The 19,351-nt window shown below is 40.4% G+C and overlaps 1 protein-coding gene across 1 annotated transcript in view; it reads left to right on the plus strand.

Annotated features, from left to right (window-relative positions):
• LOC145985998 (cholecystokinin receptor type A-like) overlaps nt 1-19,351 on the plus strand; it is a 493,092-nt gene that overhangs the window by 417,925 nt on the left and 55,816 nt on the right. Inside the window, exon 3 of the mRNA XM_083120160.1 lies at nt 1,564-1,764. Coding sequence (XP_082976286.1) covers nt 1,564-1,764 — 201 coding nt within the window. The remainder of the gene's footprint in view (nt 1-1,563; nt 1,765-19,351) is intronic.

The raw sequence follows: 19,351 nt of genomic DNA on the forward strand, positions 1-19,351 counted from the left end.
TAATGGGTTACATTTATGCACATGTATGTCTACAAAGGATATCAACACCCTAGATCTAACTCACTCTCACAGACATATGAATATGTTTTTTTAATTATTGACACCTATCGCTGATCTGCATAGAAATTAGCAACAGTTCCACGTTCAATAGCTCTCGTAATTATGAACAGAATAGTCTGGTGAGGGGCACACGCAGACTGCAACAAACGCTAAAACTAACTGCTGACCCTCCTAACCTAACAACACAGGTATTATTAGACCTATGGGACACGCACCTGGCCCACGAACGGTTTACTTTTTTTCATGGACTTATGTTTACTGAGTGACACTATCTTTCCACGATTCTTCCCATCTTATCTGATTTTTTTAAATAAAATATTTCAGATTTTTGCACTCCATCCGCTGCACCTTGTGTAGCTTGTTTTACACGATATTTATCACTTCCCTCCCTCGCGTCCTTGTCAAGAGTTCAACAATGCTAAATATTATGTCCCTGATTTCGCCGTGTACGTTTTTTCCTTCGCGAATATACCGACGGCACTGACTGAATAAAGGTAACGACGGTGTATTGAAGAAAATCGCACATTTCGGCAACGCAGGGGCAGGGTAGCAATACAAACGGTTCATTACATCATTCACTATCCCACCACTCGCGTAGATTTGAGAACTCTAGAGAGCTCCAGAGGGTGTTTCTTTATGGTACAGATTCAATCAAACAAAGGTGATGTAGTTGATTGATTGATTTTGGTTTGTTTGATTTATTGGTTTGGTTTATTTACTTCGATTTTCCATCACATTTAATTTGATTGAGTTTGTTTATTTTACTTCAATTTTCTGTAACTTTTAGTTTGTTTGATTGCTTTTGTTTATTTTACTTCTGTTTTCTGCCACTTTTTGATTGATTGATTGATTGATTTTGTTTACTTAGCTTTTTACACTTTTGGTTTGATTGATTTAATGGTTTTGGTTATTTTACTTCGCTCATCAGTCACTTTTAGTTTGATTGATTGATTGATTGATTTGTTATGTTTTAATTCACTTTTTTGCCACTTTTGGTTTGATTGATTGATTTTGTTTACTTCGCTTTTCTAACACTTTTGGTTTGATTGATTTATTGGTTTTGGTTATTTTACTTCGCTCTTCTGTCACCTTTAGTTTGATTTTCTTTATTTGACTTCGCTTTTCTGTCACTTCTGGTTTGATTCATTGATTATTTTTTAAAATTTTATTTGGCTTTTCAGCTACTTTTAGCAAATCGCGATGATGACAATGAGTGATGATATGATGAAATTAATGAAGGGACACTCACAAAGAACACCTATACCCAGGCCAGGATTCGAATCTGGGACCTCTGGCGTCGTAGCGCACTGTGTTAAACACTCCGCCACGGAGGTCGGTTGAGGGTTGCTTCAGTGTCATGTTAAACCGGTTTATGCTAAGAACTTTCTTGCCGTTAGTTGCGGTTAGTGGACAAATTCGTTGATTTTTAAATTCATAGGTTAAATTGTAAGGATGATTTGTAGCTCTGTTACTAATTTATACTTTCCTCTCTACCTTTTCCAGCTGTGTCTGTCTCCGTTGGGGTGTGGACGTTGGTGGTAATCGCACTGGAGAGGTACTTCGCCATCTGCCGCCCTTTGAAGTCCAGACGGTGGCAAACCCAGTTCCACGCCTACAAGATGATCGTGGTCGTCTGGCTGAGTAGTCTCCTGTGGAATGTGCCGATTCTCATAGTATCCAGGCTTCAAGCCCTAGGGAACACAAGTAAGGAATTTTCAATAACATTTCTGAATTGCAGTGCCGTGCCTAGGAATTTGATAATGGCGAGCTATGTTTTGAAATTTAAACTCTATTTCGGGAATCTGCGGAGCAAGGCCGCGCATAACGGCAGGGAAGGGGTAGAAGCAAGTGGATGGAGCAAAGCAGTGTAGCCATGCCGTATAGGCATATGTAGAAGAGGGGGTTGGAGGCAGCGCCTTACCAGTTGTCGAACCTTGACCATTCTTAAGACGATGTGATCACATCACGTTCTGACTGCCTTTATCCGCTCCTTATTTCGCAAGTGTGGTCCCTAGGTACCCATTGACGCTAGGCTTGGTGCTGTATGGACTTATAGCTCGCAGCTATCATCATTCAACCTTAGAATTGAAGCCGGATCTACCGCCTGGTAGCTAAACATATGTAAATAGAATACTAACTATATATTTATGGCAATGTAAGCCAGAAATTAGATTGCAATAGGTAAAACAAGAAATGGAGAGGTTTCACAATAATATAAATGTTCATATTTAATAAGTGTCGTGTGTGTGTGCGTATGTTATGTGCAGGAAAAAGAAGATAGCTATCTTGGAGGTTTGTACATATTGAGCCAGATACATTCACAATTTAGGCTATTTCAGTAGGTGATGCGATCAATACCACGCTCCGACACATTTACCCCACCTCCCCACTGGGTTGCTCCTAGATACCCATTTATTTTAGGTTGAGTGAAGCCTAGAACAGCTCCATTCAGGAAATTTGCCGGAACATATCCCACTTGATGTCACTCAAGCCGGGAATCGATCCCGTGGAAGTCTGATACCCTACCGTCTGTGCGTGTATGTGTGTGTGTGGTTATATTCCTGAGATTCACAAAGCAAACAGAGGGAAATAGAATCGTGTGGAGTAACCAGTTACAATGCTGGGAGGAAAAGAACAGAATAGTACCTTGCAATGTCTACCGAGGTGCATTCTGGGAATACATCCCTGCCTGATGTTGACGCTAGCTATTTCATTCATGCCAACAAACAAAGCAGAAGAGCTAGAAAAATAAGCAGATGAAAAGAATGAGATGAGAAAGGGGCGGAATTATTTATATTTACATCAGCATCCAAGCAAAACAAGGAGGAACAAGCAACTGAAATCAGCCGGCGGAAAATTAGGAAACATTAATTTTAATGGGAGAGAGGCAATGTAATGGATATTTACAGTGGTGTAATCTCATGTGAGTTTAACATTTCACATTCCTTTTCTTGTTTTCTGCATAAGTTTTGATCCTTTCGGCGATATAAACAGCCAGCGTGTATTTTTAGCCCTGTTCCACTACTCTTAGCTTTCTGCCATTACTATACGAGGTTGTGTATGTGTGCGTATACACTTCCTCGCCACACACTTAACACACATACAACCTACCAGCTTTTTGGATCCTACTCAGTACTGTCGTCACAGAATTTCTTGGCTCAATTGGCTTCAGTAGTCATGGATGCTAATAATTCTCTTTCACTCTGTCTGTATACTCTTTTTTAACTTCTATATTTTGTTCTTTCTTTTCTTCTGTTTATCGATTTCTATCTAATTGTATCTTTCTTCTGTTTCTTTCTCTCTGTCAATTTCTTCTTCTCTTTCGGCATCTCTTTATATTTTTCTATCCATTTATTCTTTCTATTTCTCTATCTTTCTTCATTTGTTTCTCTGTCTGTCTATCAATAAGTTCTTTCTCACTCCTTCTTACTCTTTTTCTTCCTTCTACTTTTTTTTATTTTAGAATATAGAAGGTATAGAGAGAGCGTGTGTGACGTCAGCTGAAACCAAAATAGCTTGCGGCTCTTGCAGCCGGCTGTTGCGTCTATTTTTGTTAACATTCAGTGAGAGGGAATTTCGTCGTGTAAAATAAGGCTGCTTGTTATGATTCTTTATGTTTAAATCGTCAGAAACAATAACACCAAGTTCTTAGTAATTAATTTCGATTAAAGAAACAAACAGACCTAGACCTTTTTTGTGCTAGGGCGTGTTCATTTACCATATGTAATGCTCTGCTATATCTCGTGAGTCCACCAGAAAGAGTTTAATAAAATAACAATAGAATCAAAATATTAGTTACATTATAACTCCTACACTCTTAAATGTATCACAAAACATTATTATATAAAAATATGAAGTACGGTATAGTCACGGACACTGCCGGCTTGTAACGATTCCATTGAAAGTCAATGTATTCATTACAAGCCGGCATTGTACTTGACTGTACAAATGTACAGTATAACACAATTTACGCCACCTCAATATGTAAGCCTAAACCGAGAATATAGGTAGATTTCGGACCGAAATATTGGACGATAAGCTACACATGATAGGTGACAAAAGACAGGAGCCCGATCATTCAATGGACGAATTCAGACCGAAGCGACAGGCGATAAGCGATACGTGCCTCTTGTAATTAAACATTTGCATTCATTTCTGTTCATTTTCGAACCGAACCGACACGACGAACTGCACGTGTCGCCTGTGGCTTGCGTGCAACTCGAACTGGGTCGTTTTCCCAATACCACACATAGTATCGCTTCGGTGTATTGTTTGCGCATCTACGATGAACATTTTGCTTTGGGGAGAATTCACACCGTAGCGACATGACAGGCTGCACAAGCCTACGCTCGGTCGACGAAATTCTCAAGCGCACGTGTCGCCTGTCGCTTTTGTGTGAAATCTCCGTTAGACTCAAGGTACCCATGTGGCTTGTCACTCCGGTGTGAATTCTCAGGGGATCGCGGGACACATACCGCTTGGAAACCAGCCAATCAACATAGAGGCGTCACAGGTCGCACTCGCACTAGCCTGCCTTCGATTAGTAAAATCCTTAAGGTACACATGCCGCGTGTCACTTCGGTGTAAAATCTTCCTAAAAGGAAGCATTCACCGCGCATGCGCTACAAACAGACCGAGGCGACACGATAAACGCTATTGGGAAAACGGACCAGTTTGAGTGACACGTGCAGCTTTCCGTGTCGCTTCGGTTCGAATAGTTGCATTGATATTTGCATTGAGGGTTTGCTTCCAAGTGGCACGAGTTGCTTGTCACCTCGGTCTGAATAGATATATTTCATACCAAAACAACAAGCTATACGTGCCACTTTGAGGATTTGACCAATGCAGCCTTGTGCGGTCTGTCTTGTCGCTAAGGCAGGTGTAAACGTTTGCTGGCTCGTTCCGAAAACTTCATTATTTGAACCGACAAGCGACACGGGCCCCTTCAGTCTGAAGAAAAAAAATTAACCGTGCATGCACCACCAACAAACCGAGGCGACACGATGGACTGTATTAAGAAAACGGCCCAGTCCGAGCGACACGTGCAGCTTTGGTTCGGAAGGTCGTATTTATTTCTGATGGCTAGTTTCCAATCGACACGTGTCTCTTTCTCCATATCTGAAGTCTCTTTGTTCGTTCAATTAATTTAAGGTGGATGCTCCTGTTATGGCCATGTTCCTGATATGGCCACCCCGCTATTGGTAGTTGGTTAAGAAAAAATCCGCTAGATGGCATCAGCATCCAGTGAGGGGGGGCCTCCTAATGTGTCACGTGATCATTTCCCATCCAGCCAGGTTGACCAATATGGCGTTGCTTGTTTTGTGTTTTTCGTGTGACCTCTTCTTGTTTTTCGTTGGTAAGTCTACTTTCTTTTATGCACGTTTTGCAAATACTCTTTTCTGAAAACCATCGTACTCTATTTAGCTTTTAATGCTATTTCGATTGGTGTTGTCGCTGATTTTTTTAAATCTCATTTTTGTCTTGTACTCTTCTCTTGAATGATTTCACATTCTTATGTTTTGAAATAAGTAAATTGCAATGTCAGGTACCCAGGTTACCCAATTTTGTAAACAACTTCATTTTTAATGGAAAATACTGTTTTGAATCCACTTTTGAATTACAAAAAGGATTATTTAGTATCGTATTTATTCCTTTTACACCAAAAGGTAAAGGTAAAGTGTTCCCCTGTGCATAGCACCACGCCATGAAGGCGTATAGGGGGTGTGGGGGTAACACCCTACACTTTCTTGAACCGGTCGTGAGTGGGGTTGATGTGATCAGCATCACGCCCCTGACCGCCTTTACCCCCCAGGGTTTCCCCCAGGTACCCATGGTATTCGACGCTGGGTGGGCGAAGGGGCCGCTTCCACCGTTAGAAAAGTTCCCGGATTTGAACAGGCCGGGGATCGAACCCGGGACCTTGAGCATGGTAGTCAGATGCGTTACCAACTTTTTTTTTTTTTTTTTTTTTTTTTTTATTTTACTATTCTGTTTACATCTATGGATAGTTTTCTTTCATGTTTACATACAATTACATTACATCGAGATATTTACCAAAATATTGTGACAATCTGACATGTTGTTTTTTGGATTGTTTCCATCTAGATCTTTTAAGATACATTGTATATAGGGTAATATTTGGTTCAAACTTTTTGCTGTATATATAGTATATTGTATGTGCTATTAGCCACACAATGGCATTTTGTTTCTTCACAGGGAAATGTTTGAAGTCTGGTAATATACATATGTTTGCTTGAAAGCATTGTGGCGATATACGACATATTTTGGCAAGGCACATAATGAGAAAGGCCCAAATTTCTGAAACTCCTTTACATGTAGTGAGGCGATGTTGATTTGTATCCACCTCTCCACATTGTTTACACTCATTTGTTGGTAATCTTTTTATTTCATTTAGTCGAACATTTGTTGGAACTAGATCATGCACCAGGGTATACCACAAACTTCGTATGTCCGTGTCAAGGAACGGCTTGTGAAGATTTTGCCATACATTGGACCAAATAACATTAGGAAATTTTTTTTCTATTCGACTCTGCTGCAAGCTAAGTTGTCGTTGAAAATGTTCATACAAATATTTTGACAGAGTATTCTCCTTCAAATCCATGGGAAACTCCACATAACTCCATTCTTGTACAAATATTCGTACATACATAGAATTCTTTGTTAGTCGAGACAAGTTGGGTGGATTTTGTGGTGGAAACGTATCGGTAAATATACGCAACCACATTGATGTAATCGACCCTTCAGTTAAGTACAATTTATAATTTCTAGCTAAAAATAGCGACTTACATTTATTTTCAATATTCCATAGGTCTAGACCACCTGTCATGTGTGTTTGACACATGATCGGGAAAGGTACCCGAAAAAAATGTCCGTACCACATGAACCATCCCACAGCAGACTTTATTTGTCGGAGATATTGCTGTGTGATTGGCAACACTTGCGCGACATAATTTAATTTACTAAAAATAAAAGTGTGTAGGAACCAAACACGCTGAATTAAGTTGAGGTGTCTTCCTCTCATTTGATAGCACTGTAACCGGATTTCGCTTACTATTTTCGTCCAGTTTAGATCCAACATTCTGGAGTCGTTACTATGATAAGTGATGCCTAATATTTTAAGTTCGTTCACATATTGTATCCCTATGTCCGGATTGTCTTGTTTCCAGTTGCCAACAGGTAAAGCCTTTGATTTTGTCATGTTTACTTCCGCTCCGCTGGCAGAACAATACAAACACATTGCATTTAGTATATTTTGGAGCTGGTTCGTTGTTGTTACACAAGCTGATAAATCGTCTGCGAATGTAAACACTTGCGTTTCAAGGAAAGCACTCGCTGCCGGCGGGGCTCGGCACTGAATATATCGAAGTAGCGGGTCCAAGGTCAAAGCGAAGAGAAGCATACTCAAGGGGCACCCCTGGCGAATGGATCTCGTCACGTGTATTGCAGGAGTCACGAATCCATTGATAAGAAGACGGGAAGTTGCCTTTCTATAGAAACTTTGCAAAAGAGATATAAAGTCTTCACTGAAGCGATAGGCTCGAAGTACTTCAAACAAATATTGGTGAATTACAAGGTCAAAAGCTTTTGTAAAGTCAAAGGATAGTATACAAGCTGATGTTTGTTGCATTTCATAATAAGACATGATATCACGTATACCCGCCACCGTTGAAAATATATTTTGAGTTTTACTGACACATGTTTGCCGTGAATTGAGTAAGGAAGATAATATAGGTTTCAGTCTATTAGCCAAAACTTTTGCCATAATCTTATAGTCACAGTTTAACAAAGTAATGGGCCTAAAGTCAGTAACTGCACTCGGACGCGTTTTTTTGGCAATCAGTACAATTATACCTTCATTTTGAAGCACACATTTGTTTCGAAATGCATCTTGTATTATCATGACCAATTCATGTTTTATAATATCAAAAAACCGTATATAAAATTGATAGCCTATGCCATCGTTCCCAGGAGTGCGCTTAACGTTACAAGTACGCAGTGCCTCATACACCTCCTCGACGGTGACGTCACTGTCTAACAAAGTTCTGTCTTCGTCCGTTAAAAATTTATTTACCGATGTGAGCAATTGTTGTACAGCCAATTGATCTACTTCTTTACCAGTATACAAATTAGTATAATACTTGTAAAACACTTGTGATATACCTTGTTGGGTTCTAAGTGTATCTTCGCCGGAATCGACAATATTATTTATCAATAGAGCTCTCTTTTGTTTTTGTGTTTGTACATAGTGAAATAGAGAGGTTCGTTCATCTTGCAAAGATGACGCATGAGTAGCTCTTATCTTTATACCCTCCAAGTGATGCCGTTGCAACGTAAGGATTTGTGCTTTGTATTTTTGTATCTGTGGATAATGTTCGGTGACATCAGGTCGCATACATAACTCATGTAAACATTTGTAATAGAAGTTCAACATTAAGTTCCGGTCACGTGCACTCTCTTTCCCTAGCCATTGAAAATAGGATTTAATTCGAGGTTTTACGTATTTTACCCACCACGTATTGTAATCAGTATAGTGTTTTCGTTGCCGGCACCAATACTTCCATTTTTTTTCAAACATATCATTCACATTAGGTTGTTGAAGTAGGGCAGAGTTCATTTTCCAATAGGACGGACCCCAAACTAATTTAGATTCTTGTAGATTAATACTCATTCTGATTGCTATATGATCTGAAAAAGGTACCGGCAAAGCATCTATTGTCGTCACATATTTTATATTATGACCAAGTGTATAGAATCTGTCCAATCGCGAACCTGCTTTGTTATTGAAATAGGTAAACACTACATCCTTTCGTTTTTCGGTCCAGATGTCCTTCAGCTGTAAGTCGTTGATTAAGGTCGTTAATGCTAAACTATTTTGAAACTTGCCTACACAATCACATGATCGCAGCACCTGATTAAAATCACCACCTAGGATTATACACGAATCATTATTTGGAAGTAAGTATACCAGCTCATTCTGGTAAAATTGTTCCCTTTTCCATCTGTTTTGCTGTCCGGAGGGGGCGTAGATATTAACAAAAGTATAACGTTGACTTTGAAAGCTGATTCCCCTCCCATCAACTAATTTCTTTACATTTTTTATTTCTATCCCACTTCTGATTAAAATTGCCGTCCCTCTCCCGCTTGTTCCCAAATTTACAATCGCCTCGTACCCATATATGAAGTTAAATTCTACAAAACATACTTCTTGCAAATATAGAATGTCAATCGAATGTATTCGGACAAAGTCCGCAAGCACTTTGCATTTTACTGGCGTCAGGATCCCATTGATATTAAGGGTACAAAGACGCGTGCTGTAATTCATGCACAAAAAGATATTATATAAAACTGTATATAAGGATACCACGTAGATGTACATTTTTGGTGCTCAATTTGACGAAAGTAAGTATTTGTCCTAAGTGGTTTTCGGAATGACAATAATCGTTCTTGTGCATGACACAATTTGCACTATTTTTTCTACCTGTTATTATATCGATATTCATGTTGTAACTCACTAACATGTAATATGGAAATTTATGCTGTACACACTGGGAAAGTAACAAATTTATGTCTCGCACTACACCCGGAAATCATTCTCATCTCAAAAGATAAACAAACATTTCTCCGTACACTAACTACAACACTATCACGCGCATCAGTAATTTTCATGAGGAATTATCTTTTCACTAGCACTAACATTAGCACCTAGATTATTAACACTTTGGGACCGGGTAATTCGCACTGGGGAGGGAGAGAGGGGGCGTTGGTCATCAATCTTCTTGGTCGGTGGGTTGATTTCCGCATCCCTTTGAGAACTTTTCTTGCGCTTCTGCTTCGTCAACTGCTTCTGCTGTCCTTCCATGGATATCTTCCTTCTGGTGGCATCCTTCAACGGGGCCCTTGGAACAACAACAGGCTTCACATGACTTGGGACTTCATCTGGAGTCAGCTGGATATCAGAATTGTCATGCACATTCATCTGGTCTTCACACTTGATTTGGTGGACACCCTCTGGTAGATCTTCATGTAGTTCCATTTGTACAGTTTCTTCCCGTTCTACTTCATCAGCCCATAACAGTGAATTTTCCATGGTTTCGTCCGTCGCGTTGTTCCCCGAAAGTGTTACCACTGCAGGATCGTCTTTCGGTGCGTTCTCAGTTGACGCTGTTGGTACATCACCCTCTGTCTTCTGCCTCAATGTCGTTCTGGTGGGTATTGGCAACACTGTGGGTCGAGAGTCCAATTGTGTTTCTTTGACAGTGAGTTGCGTTGGTGGTCGATTGACACGTTGTGCATAGGTGCTGGGTTCCTGGTTGTTCATAGATGTGCCCGCTTGGACTGCGGGTGAACTTGCTACGGTAGGAGTAGTGCGTCGTCGTCTTTGGGGACACATGGCTGCTGCGTGTGTCAATTCGTCACAGATCTTGCAAGACGGCTGCTGCCCATAATATGTGACCCAATATCTCGCACCTTGAATCGTGACGTAAGACGGTATTGACTGCTTCAATACCATCCTCAACACTTTTATGCCCGTGCGGGTACGATAGATATGTTCCTGCGAGTAAGTCTCGTCGTCGATAGACTCTATTTCTCCATATTTTATGAGTACCGCAGCTAATGCCTCATCCTTAACTTCCATCGGGATGACATGTAGTCGCACCATTGTTGTTATTCTGTCCGCCCATTCCAATCGTACATCATGATCACCATCCTCATCACGAAACACCAACATTCGTCCACACTTCCGTATTATTTGCTCACCTAACAGGTGTGATACCAGTTTTATGTATACACACTTACGAAAATGGTCAATTTCAATGCTTAGAACCTGGTCTTCGGTGAGAGCCAGCGTTTCACTAATCCAACGGTGTAAATTCACTGACGTGGGTCTCTTTTGAGCACTCGAAAAGGACAATTTTAACGTGTTAACACGACGTGTTTCCATTATACAACAGTCCGAATTACTTCTATTTGACTCGTAACTAATATTCCTTTCTACTCACCAGGACACGGCCTCGTTCGAACCAAGCTGCAAGCACCACGCGAAACGATGTTTCTCGTACGGCTGCTTCCGCTCTACTTCCAACTGAGCCACCGCGGCCACTTACTTTTACACCAGAATTATTTAATTTTAGCAGAACTGACTATGAACCCGAAACAGATCACGATTTGTAGAACATGGAACAAGGGTGGCTATATCATGTGAACATGTTCCTGATATGACCACTAAGTTGACTTTTGGAATTTCGCTTTTTTGGGCCAGTAAAACTATTTTCATGGTGAATGTAATTTTTTTTTATGAAAGTCCATTAGCCTGAGAACGATTTAAAAAAAATGGTTTTGATTTTATCTCAAAATGGCGGCTAGAAAAATTCTCACACCTTAGCATGGCCATATCAGGATCACCCACCTTATTCCACAAAGTTCTCAACACGTATAAACATTTGCAATAGTTACCCAAGATGGCGGTTTTGCCTCAACCCCTTCCCCTCACGGCTTCATTCCCCTCGCCCAGAAAACACGCTTGGGCTCTTCTCTGTACCTTCTATACTCGTAAGTTTTCCATAAATTTCTCTCTGTATATATTTGCTATTTTCTTATGATTCTCCATCTCTCTATTTCTTTCTTCTCTTCCTCTGCTTCTCTATCCCCCTTATGCCCTATTCTCTATCGAGCTTCCCGATGGCGTAATGATAACGCTGTTGCCTATTATTCAAGTGGACCAGGAATTCTAAAACTGTTAGTGATTGACCATTCATATTCCTACTATAAATAAATTTTGTTTCACCAGCACCTATTCTCTGTATTTTATGCAATTCCTTTCTGCGTACCCTGTACATGTTGTTGATGGAAATCGGAACACCTGACCAGGTTTATTGTTCGTAGGAAGACTAAATTCTAGATCATCACAGGCTATTTCCATCCAGATATTGCAATTACGCAGTGTATACTAAGTGGGTGTATTAGCTGTAAGCTATTCCACAGATATTTGCGTTGTTACGGAATTGTGGAATCCCTATACAGTATCATCTGCATATGGTAATGTATAAATTGACTTGTATCAAGTGGCACTTGAATCTCTTCAAACCCACTTTTCTTTCTGACGTTGCATGTTTCACCTAAAAGTAGGCATTTATGAAATTTTTGTGGGTTCATCTACACATATGACAATTTTGAACCCTTCAGTGCACACGGGGTAAAATCCCAATATCTATAATCCTTACTTGAGAGTTAAGAAAGGGGTGTAGAAACCCCGCTGAGAAAGATTAAAGGTGGTATTTTGTAATGGGACAGATACAGTGCATTAGAAATATACATGATAAATAAGCTTCCTCAGAGTGGAAAAAGGCCTACCTTCTCTCAAAGCTAAGAACATTGGTTAAAACACACTCATCATCAATCAACATGGATGGTAAAGCGCTGAGAGGGTTAAAACTTTTTTGAGGAAATTAGAAGCGGCACATTCGAGAAGCAAGACTAATTCTCACTGCTCATCTAAGCTCAAACGCACCTTCGCTGGTCCTCTAGGGCCTGTGACTGGTCACAGCTGGGTTTCACCAATTCGGACTCCTCAGTTTGGGTAACAAAGTACTAGAGGACCAGGTCCTGACTGGCTACTGGTGTTGGATTTATATTTTTCTTTAGTTTGAAATGAAAGGTTATGGAAATGTTTTCCAATAAAGTCATATGTATTGTCCTTTTGCAAAGTTACAATAAAACTTAATCACTGGCAATCCTGAATCGAGTTTACTGCTGAAGGATCTGCTTGGACGGGCAACCCTTCAAAGATTTTTCAACGGTTTGTTGGTATCACAGGAACTGAAGCTTGAAACCGTAGGTTTGTGAGGAACTAGCCCAAGGCATAAGCCGATTCGCCCGAAGATAAAGGTAGTTCTTCCTACAGGGTTTACGGCAACCGGATAATGCTCGAAAAGTACACAATTCGGTCCGCTTCTTGTGCAGAAAAATTGTTGACAAAATATCGGCCGATGTTTACATGTATCTATGGTTTTGCGTAATTTCATCATGTAATTTAGGCTTTTACAGTATCTGTATAAAATAAATAAAGTTAGAAATTATATACCTTTTTTAGATATTTTTTTTAAATGCCGAGAGAGGTTACAAAATAATTATTTTTTTTAATTGAAACCATTGCAGATTCATTTCAGAATGTTCGAATTTCTTGCATGGCACAGATTAATGCATGCGCAGATGCTGCAGTGCTGGTTTACAATGTGAGCACGACCAGATTCAACTGGGGCGACACCAAGCCCAAGCACTGTAAACGCCGCTGCGAGAACGAGACAGAATATTTTTCTCCTATCTGAAAGTATATAGCTGGACTGTCCAGTGTAATAAGCTAACCTATTGTCCAAATACGAGTTATGAAGAGGGAACATCTATTCTACCATAGATTTTATCTACATGCCGAGCTGTAGAATTAGTTTATTGGACTGACCTTGTCTCTTGTGTGGTATATTTTATCACAATATCTTAATGACTTATTCTAACAAAGATACCCACATGTCAACCTCTCTTCCACGTAATACATTCTGAACTGCATTTTGCAGACTAACGAGGCTCTGGCGTCTGGCCTCACAGCCAGTATAATCCTCTGTGCGGCTCCTGTTGTGTCCTTCCTATATGTTTGTAATTGTCCCTTCATTCATCTCATTGTATCACCATTCATTTTCTTCTACGCGATTAGCCAAAGGCGGCAGAAAAGCGAAGCAAAATAAACTAAACCAATCAATCAATTAATTCATAAATTTCATATGTATAAGAGTCATTTACTTAGAACAAAGCAAACACCACTGTCTAAAAGATACGTAGTATAGTGCTGCCATACAGTGAATTCCTTGCCAACTTCTATTTCCTGAATCTGAAGTGCGTTGTAAATTTGAGATATATATGCAATTTGATATCGTATATGCTTGTGTACGTGTTTTCGCATTGAGCAGTGGATTTGAAGTAGGCAGTTGAGTTCCTTTAAGGGTCATTCCGATGATAAGGACAAGGATCTTGCAACAGTAGCCGAGTCTCGTGTTTACCTTTCTCTCCACAAACTGCTCTCTCGGGAAAGGCCATTCCTCTAAGGTTCGGCGAATCCGGATAGCGTGGCTTCGGAAATATGACTCGTGTAGCTCCTCAAGCGTGTTTCTGTCCTCTCGAAGAAACCTGAGCGATCATTTCGCTGGACTGGCGCTAGATGTCATTCCTATCGATTGTCTCCTGTCGTTTATTCTATGCTTGACAGCCATTTTCAAGAATGTCTCCGAGCTTGTACATTCACTGACATTTCCATTGACGTTCAATGAGATCTTTGTAGCTCAAAGTGTACGTGACTGTAAACTGAAACCAGAAATATCTTTCTTTCCACATGAACAGTGTCAAGTTAATTTTCTAAAGTGTCGTATGTGGCGCTGTGGTCGTTCGAGTAATGCAAATTGACTGTACGGTTTATAATGCCTCAGAAAATGGAAAGCTACATGAATGTTAGTGACAATGGTTCTACATTACCATGCTGTGTTTAATAGCACAATATCTATTGTCTAGTGCCTTAAACTACAGGGTTGACCTAAAAGAAATAGACACTTTCAAAGTTTTATAGAAAGAAGAGTTTTAATAATAGGGCTGAAATACGTCCATGGTTTGAAGAGTACGTCCTGAAGTTTTCATTGTTAAGTTACAAGTGTTCTATGTGTGACCCTTTTGTAACACCACAGATATCGATGCGAAAGCCTTCTCCCAGGCCAGACTGCTCGACTTACGTCAAGGGTGCTCACGTGATGCTGACGTCACGAAGACAAACGAAAAGTGGAGGTCGTAAACTTGAAGACTTTCTGTATACAACAGTACTAAATGCTTTCTGATGTAACAAACAAATTTCAATTTATAAAGCTCTTAAACTGTCTATTTATTTTAGGCTAACCCTGTATACTTATTATAACGCTACGTTTCGAGAGAGCGCCTCTTCTAGTATTGTCTTCAGGTTGACGCATGTGGTGGGGATCGAACCTTTGATATAGCTGTGAAATTACTACCAAACCGATGAGTTAACCAACCACTCCACGGTGCCCTTCGGAATTCTGTACTAACTTTTGCTCCACTTATGCTACCGTTTCTAATTTTTAGAAAGATTCGTCCACATATGATAGATATATACACTGGTATGACTTACAGGGCTTTTGGCCATTGATGTGCCGGGTGCTTCCTTGATTTTTCTTAGATTCGAAATAGATTCTTTGTGTATTACTGTTAAGTTGTTTCATTGGATTCTACGTGATTCATTTCATGCATGTTCGACTATGATCAACATATCTAATTCACCTTTGTACAGGGTGTTTCAATAAAAAGGTAATAAAGTATCCAAAACACGCTATGTTCAGTTACCTTTTTATTGAAACATCCTGTATGTGTGCTGATTGTGTTCATCTATCGTCGTCTTCATACAGGGTGACCTGGAAATCCTGAAAAAGTCAGGAATTTCCTTTTTTCTGGACATGTCAGGGAAATTTCTCGTGTGTCTTGAAAAATCGAAATTTCTGCTGTAGTGCACTAAAAATATGCTTCTGAACAAATAATGGGGAAGCAAGATTTTTTTCAATTTGTTATGGACAATTATAATTTAGAAAATTGGGTCACGTTTTGATCAGAGTTCATCTTGAATTCTTACATGAAGTGACTATTGGAATTTAACACTTCCTCTTTTGGGGTGATGGAGGGATTGGTAGATAGTTTTTAGGATTAATACAAATATTACTCAAGTATATCATAATTATGTACTATTTATGCTTTAATTCTTATGTTTTTTTATGAAAAATAATTCTTTCTCTATCATTAGTCAATACTTGCTTGCCTTCCCCTATTCAACAGCCAATTATTGTTGAGTATCCTTTCCCATTGTTAACTTTACATGTGAAGTGAATATTTTAAAAACTTTTGTGAGAGTTATTCTAGGGGTGAGTGTTTAGCTCAAGTATTGTGATCTTCTTCTTCATGTACACTAATTGCCTTCATTATTTGGTCTGGAAAGGTTAGGGATTTTTTTCTGAAATCGGTAGACACCGTGTTCATAGCTCCATACATTCTCGATCTCGGCCACTATAGACGTGTGGTGAACAATATCACACTTAGGCCTCCTATACTCCCAGGAGTTGGGTGAATCCCAACGGCCGAAGGTGGGGGTGATGTTGCCTTTACCCACCAGACATTCCTCCAGATACCAATGCTGGGTGAGCGCCGGAGCCGATTGAATAGGTGGGGAAAATCCCGGTTCTTCCCCGCCGGGATCGAACCCGGCTGTCTCGCATTGTAGTCAGACGTTAAATAGTCCTATACAAGTAGTTATTCCTATAAACACCCTTTTGTCTAACCTTGAGATAATCGAGGTAGTTCAAAGCAACACAGGCAAGCTTCAACTCGAAAATACAAATAACGGAAATTCCAAATGCACATTCGTAACCAATATATATGTGTTTCAAGCACACGGGTCGCAAATGAAACATTTCAACCATGAAAAGGTCTCACCTCTTCTATTCTGTTAATCAAATTGTCGGATCAATAGGAAGGAAACGAGGAAAGAATTGCTTTAAGAGCGTTGCACTCTGGCTAAAAGGGGGCTTATTGTCGGACTCCTGGGGGGGTTATTGAGTTAATTATCCCAGATGGATTATAACAGGACTTCCCTCTGTGCAGAAAGAAAACTCAACGGGGGAGAAAATTACAGTTCAGTGACGAAAGTTACGACATTTCAGGAACTCCATGGCTCAGTCATTAAACTTCACATTCCTCTCTCTCTCTCTCTCTCTCTCTCTTTCAACATTTCCTCTCTTTACCTATCCACCTTCAAACGAGATCCTTAGCTCTTTGTGCGAGGGTTGTTTGAAGATTGATGAACACCTTAGGCGAGCTTGCATAAGTTCCACGTAATTTACACCCACACCATCTAATTATATGTCAAACGTTTGTGCACTTTTCTTTTGTTTGTTTGATTTACCCCTTAGCTTTTCCGCCAGTTTTGCCTAATCGCGAAGATGAGGATAACTGATAATATGAAATGAATGAAGAGACACTCGCAGAGAACGCCCAAGGCGGGATTCGATCTTGGGAGCCTAGGCGTCGTGGCGAGCTATTCTAACCACTCCACCACGGAGATCCCGACATCTGCTTTTTAAAAATAGTCTGGTATGTGAGAGAGGGTCTATGGAAAACTATATTTTCTAAATCATATAATTCTGATTTCATGGAGATGAAACATTTTTAACGACTTCTGAAGGCAAGCCCAGGAACTTGACAACCCTTTGGAGAAAAAAGACAAGGGTGTATGCCTAAGATTTCTTTTTCCTACAAAGGCACTTGACTTACTTGTAGATTTGAGTTTTAAATCCACTTACGAGCAGATAGCCTAATTAAAACTGGACCTACAGTTTAAATGTGGCTCGAACCCGGAACTCTTTGATTAAAAAACCACGACCTGTGATAGCTAACTGAATAAACCAACTGACACTCTTCATTATTCATCATTAGACTGTTTCAACTCGGTTCGGTAGAGAGAAGTACAGTATTTATGAAAATCATTCGCAAGTCTCTTTTCACAAATATAATTACCCATTTAGTGCATAAGTCCAGTGAGCTTTCTAATACTAAATACTACCCCTTGTAAAAATCGTTTTAGTGGAAATTGATGAATAACAACCATGTGTGACCACATTAGGCCTAGGGGGAAGTCATAAGGTGGGGGTGCCCTTGACGGCGGCCATCTTGAAAGCCGCCATCTTGGATACAAGTCCAGTTTTGTAAATGGGAAGGTAGGCATGCTGTACATGATTTTAGGCTAGAATTTGATAAGGAAAACAATGGTGAAGTCATAATGTTGAAATCTTCATTTGTTAAAAAGTTACAGGCATTCAAATGTTGGAATCACACTTTTACATATGGTGCTCTGTGTGCTCTACGTGAGCGCCCTCCAGCACCACGCACGTGTGTAGTCGTTCACCCCAATTGTCCATGACCCTGCTAAGTGTGTCAGGTAAAATATCAGCACAGGCTGCAAAGATCCTTTCTTCCAGGTGAGCAACATTCCTGATCTTCTCAGCGTATACCTTGGCCTTTAAATGACCCCACAAATAAAAATCCAATGGAGTCAGATCGGGTGAACGTGCCGGCCACTCAATGGTACCAGGACGCCCGATCCACCGTCCAGGAAATTGTTCATGCAGATAATCACGGACGTTTAATCCATAACGGGGAGGTGCACCATCCTGTTGGAAAAATAAGGGAAATGTGCCATCCTCGGACAACACGGACGGCAGGATGAGATCACGCAACATTGCCAAATAATGATCAGCATTAAGGTTACCAGGAATGACGAATGGACCAATTAGTTTGGTACCCAATAGGCCGCACCACACCATAACTTTACCAGCTCCTACCAATTTACAGGGGTCAACCCAGTGAGGATTGGTAGCGGACCAATAGCGACAGTTTTGTTTGTTGACCTCTCCTTGCACATAAAAATTCGCTTCGTCGGAAAACAGGCTTTTTGAGGCGAATGTAGGATCTGCTTCAAGTTGGGCAACTGCCCAGTCACAGAATTCCAGGCGTCGATCTGGGTCGTCTTCTGATAAATAATGTTGAAGTTGCAATTTGTACGGATGCCAATTGTTTTTCTTTAGGATGCGTCTGATGGATGTACGGCTGACACCACATGCCGCTGAGAGGCGACGAGTACTGCGGTGTGGTGATGTTACAACAGATGCCAACACTGCTATGGTTGTGCCTTCGTCTGTTGCAGTAGTGGGTCTTCCAGACCTGGGTTTGTCCGCTACTGAACCATTATCCATGAATTTCTGGAAGAGGTTGGTAACACTCACATGAGACACAGGATGTCGATCTGGGTGCCTTTCATTAAATTCAGCTGCTACAACCCTTGCACTCCTTCCACCCCATGCCCTTATTAACTCTTTCCTCTCCTCTGTGGTTAGTGGCATGATTTAGGCACCTGCAGCAAATAAAAAATGAAGGTGTGATTCCAACATTTGAATGCCTGTAACTTTTTAACAAATGAAGATTTCAACATTACGACTTCACCATTGTTTTCCTTATCAAATTCTAGCCTGAAATCATGTATCGCATGCCTACCTTCCCATTTACAAAACTGGACTTGTATCCAAGATGACGGCTTTCAAGATGGCCGCCGTCAAGGGCACCCCCACCTTATGACTTTCCCCTAGGCCTAATGTGGTCACACATGGTTGTTATTCATCAATTT

This window comes from Lepisma saccharinum, chromosome 3, assembly GCF_977018435.1.
Source record: "Lepisma saccharinum chromosome 3, izLepSacc3.1, whole genome shotgun sequence".
In the NCBI taxonomy this organism is placed as follows: domain Eukaryota; kingdom Metazoa; phylum Arthropoda; class Insecta; order Zygentoma; family Lepismatidae; genus Lepisma; species Lepisma saccharinum.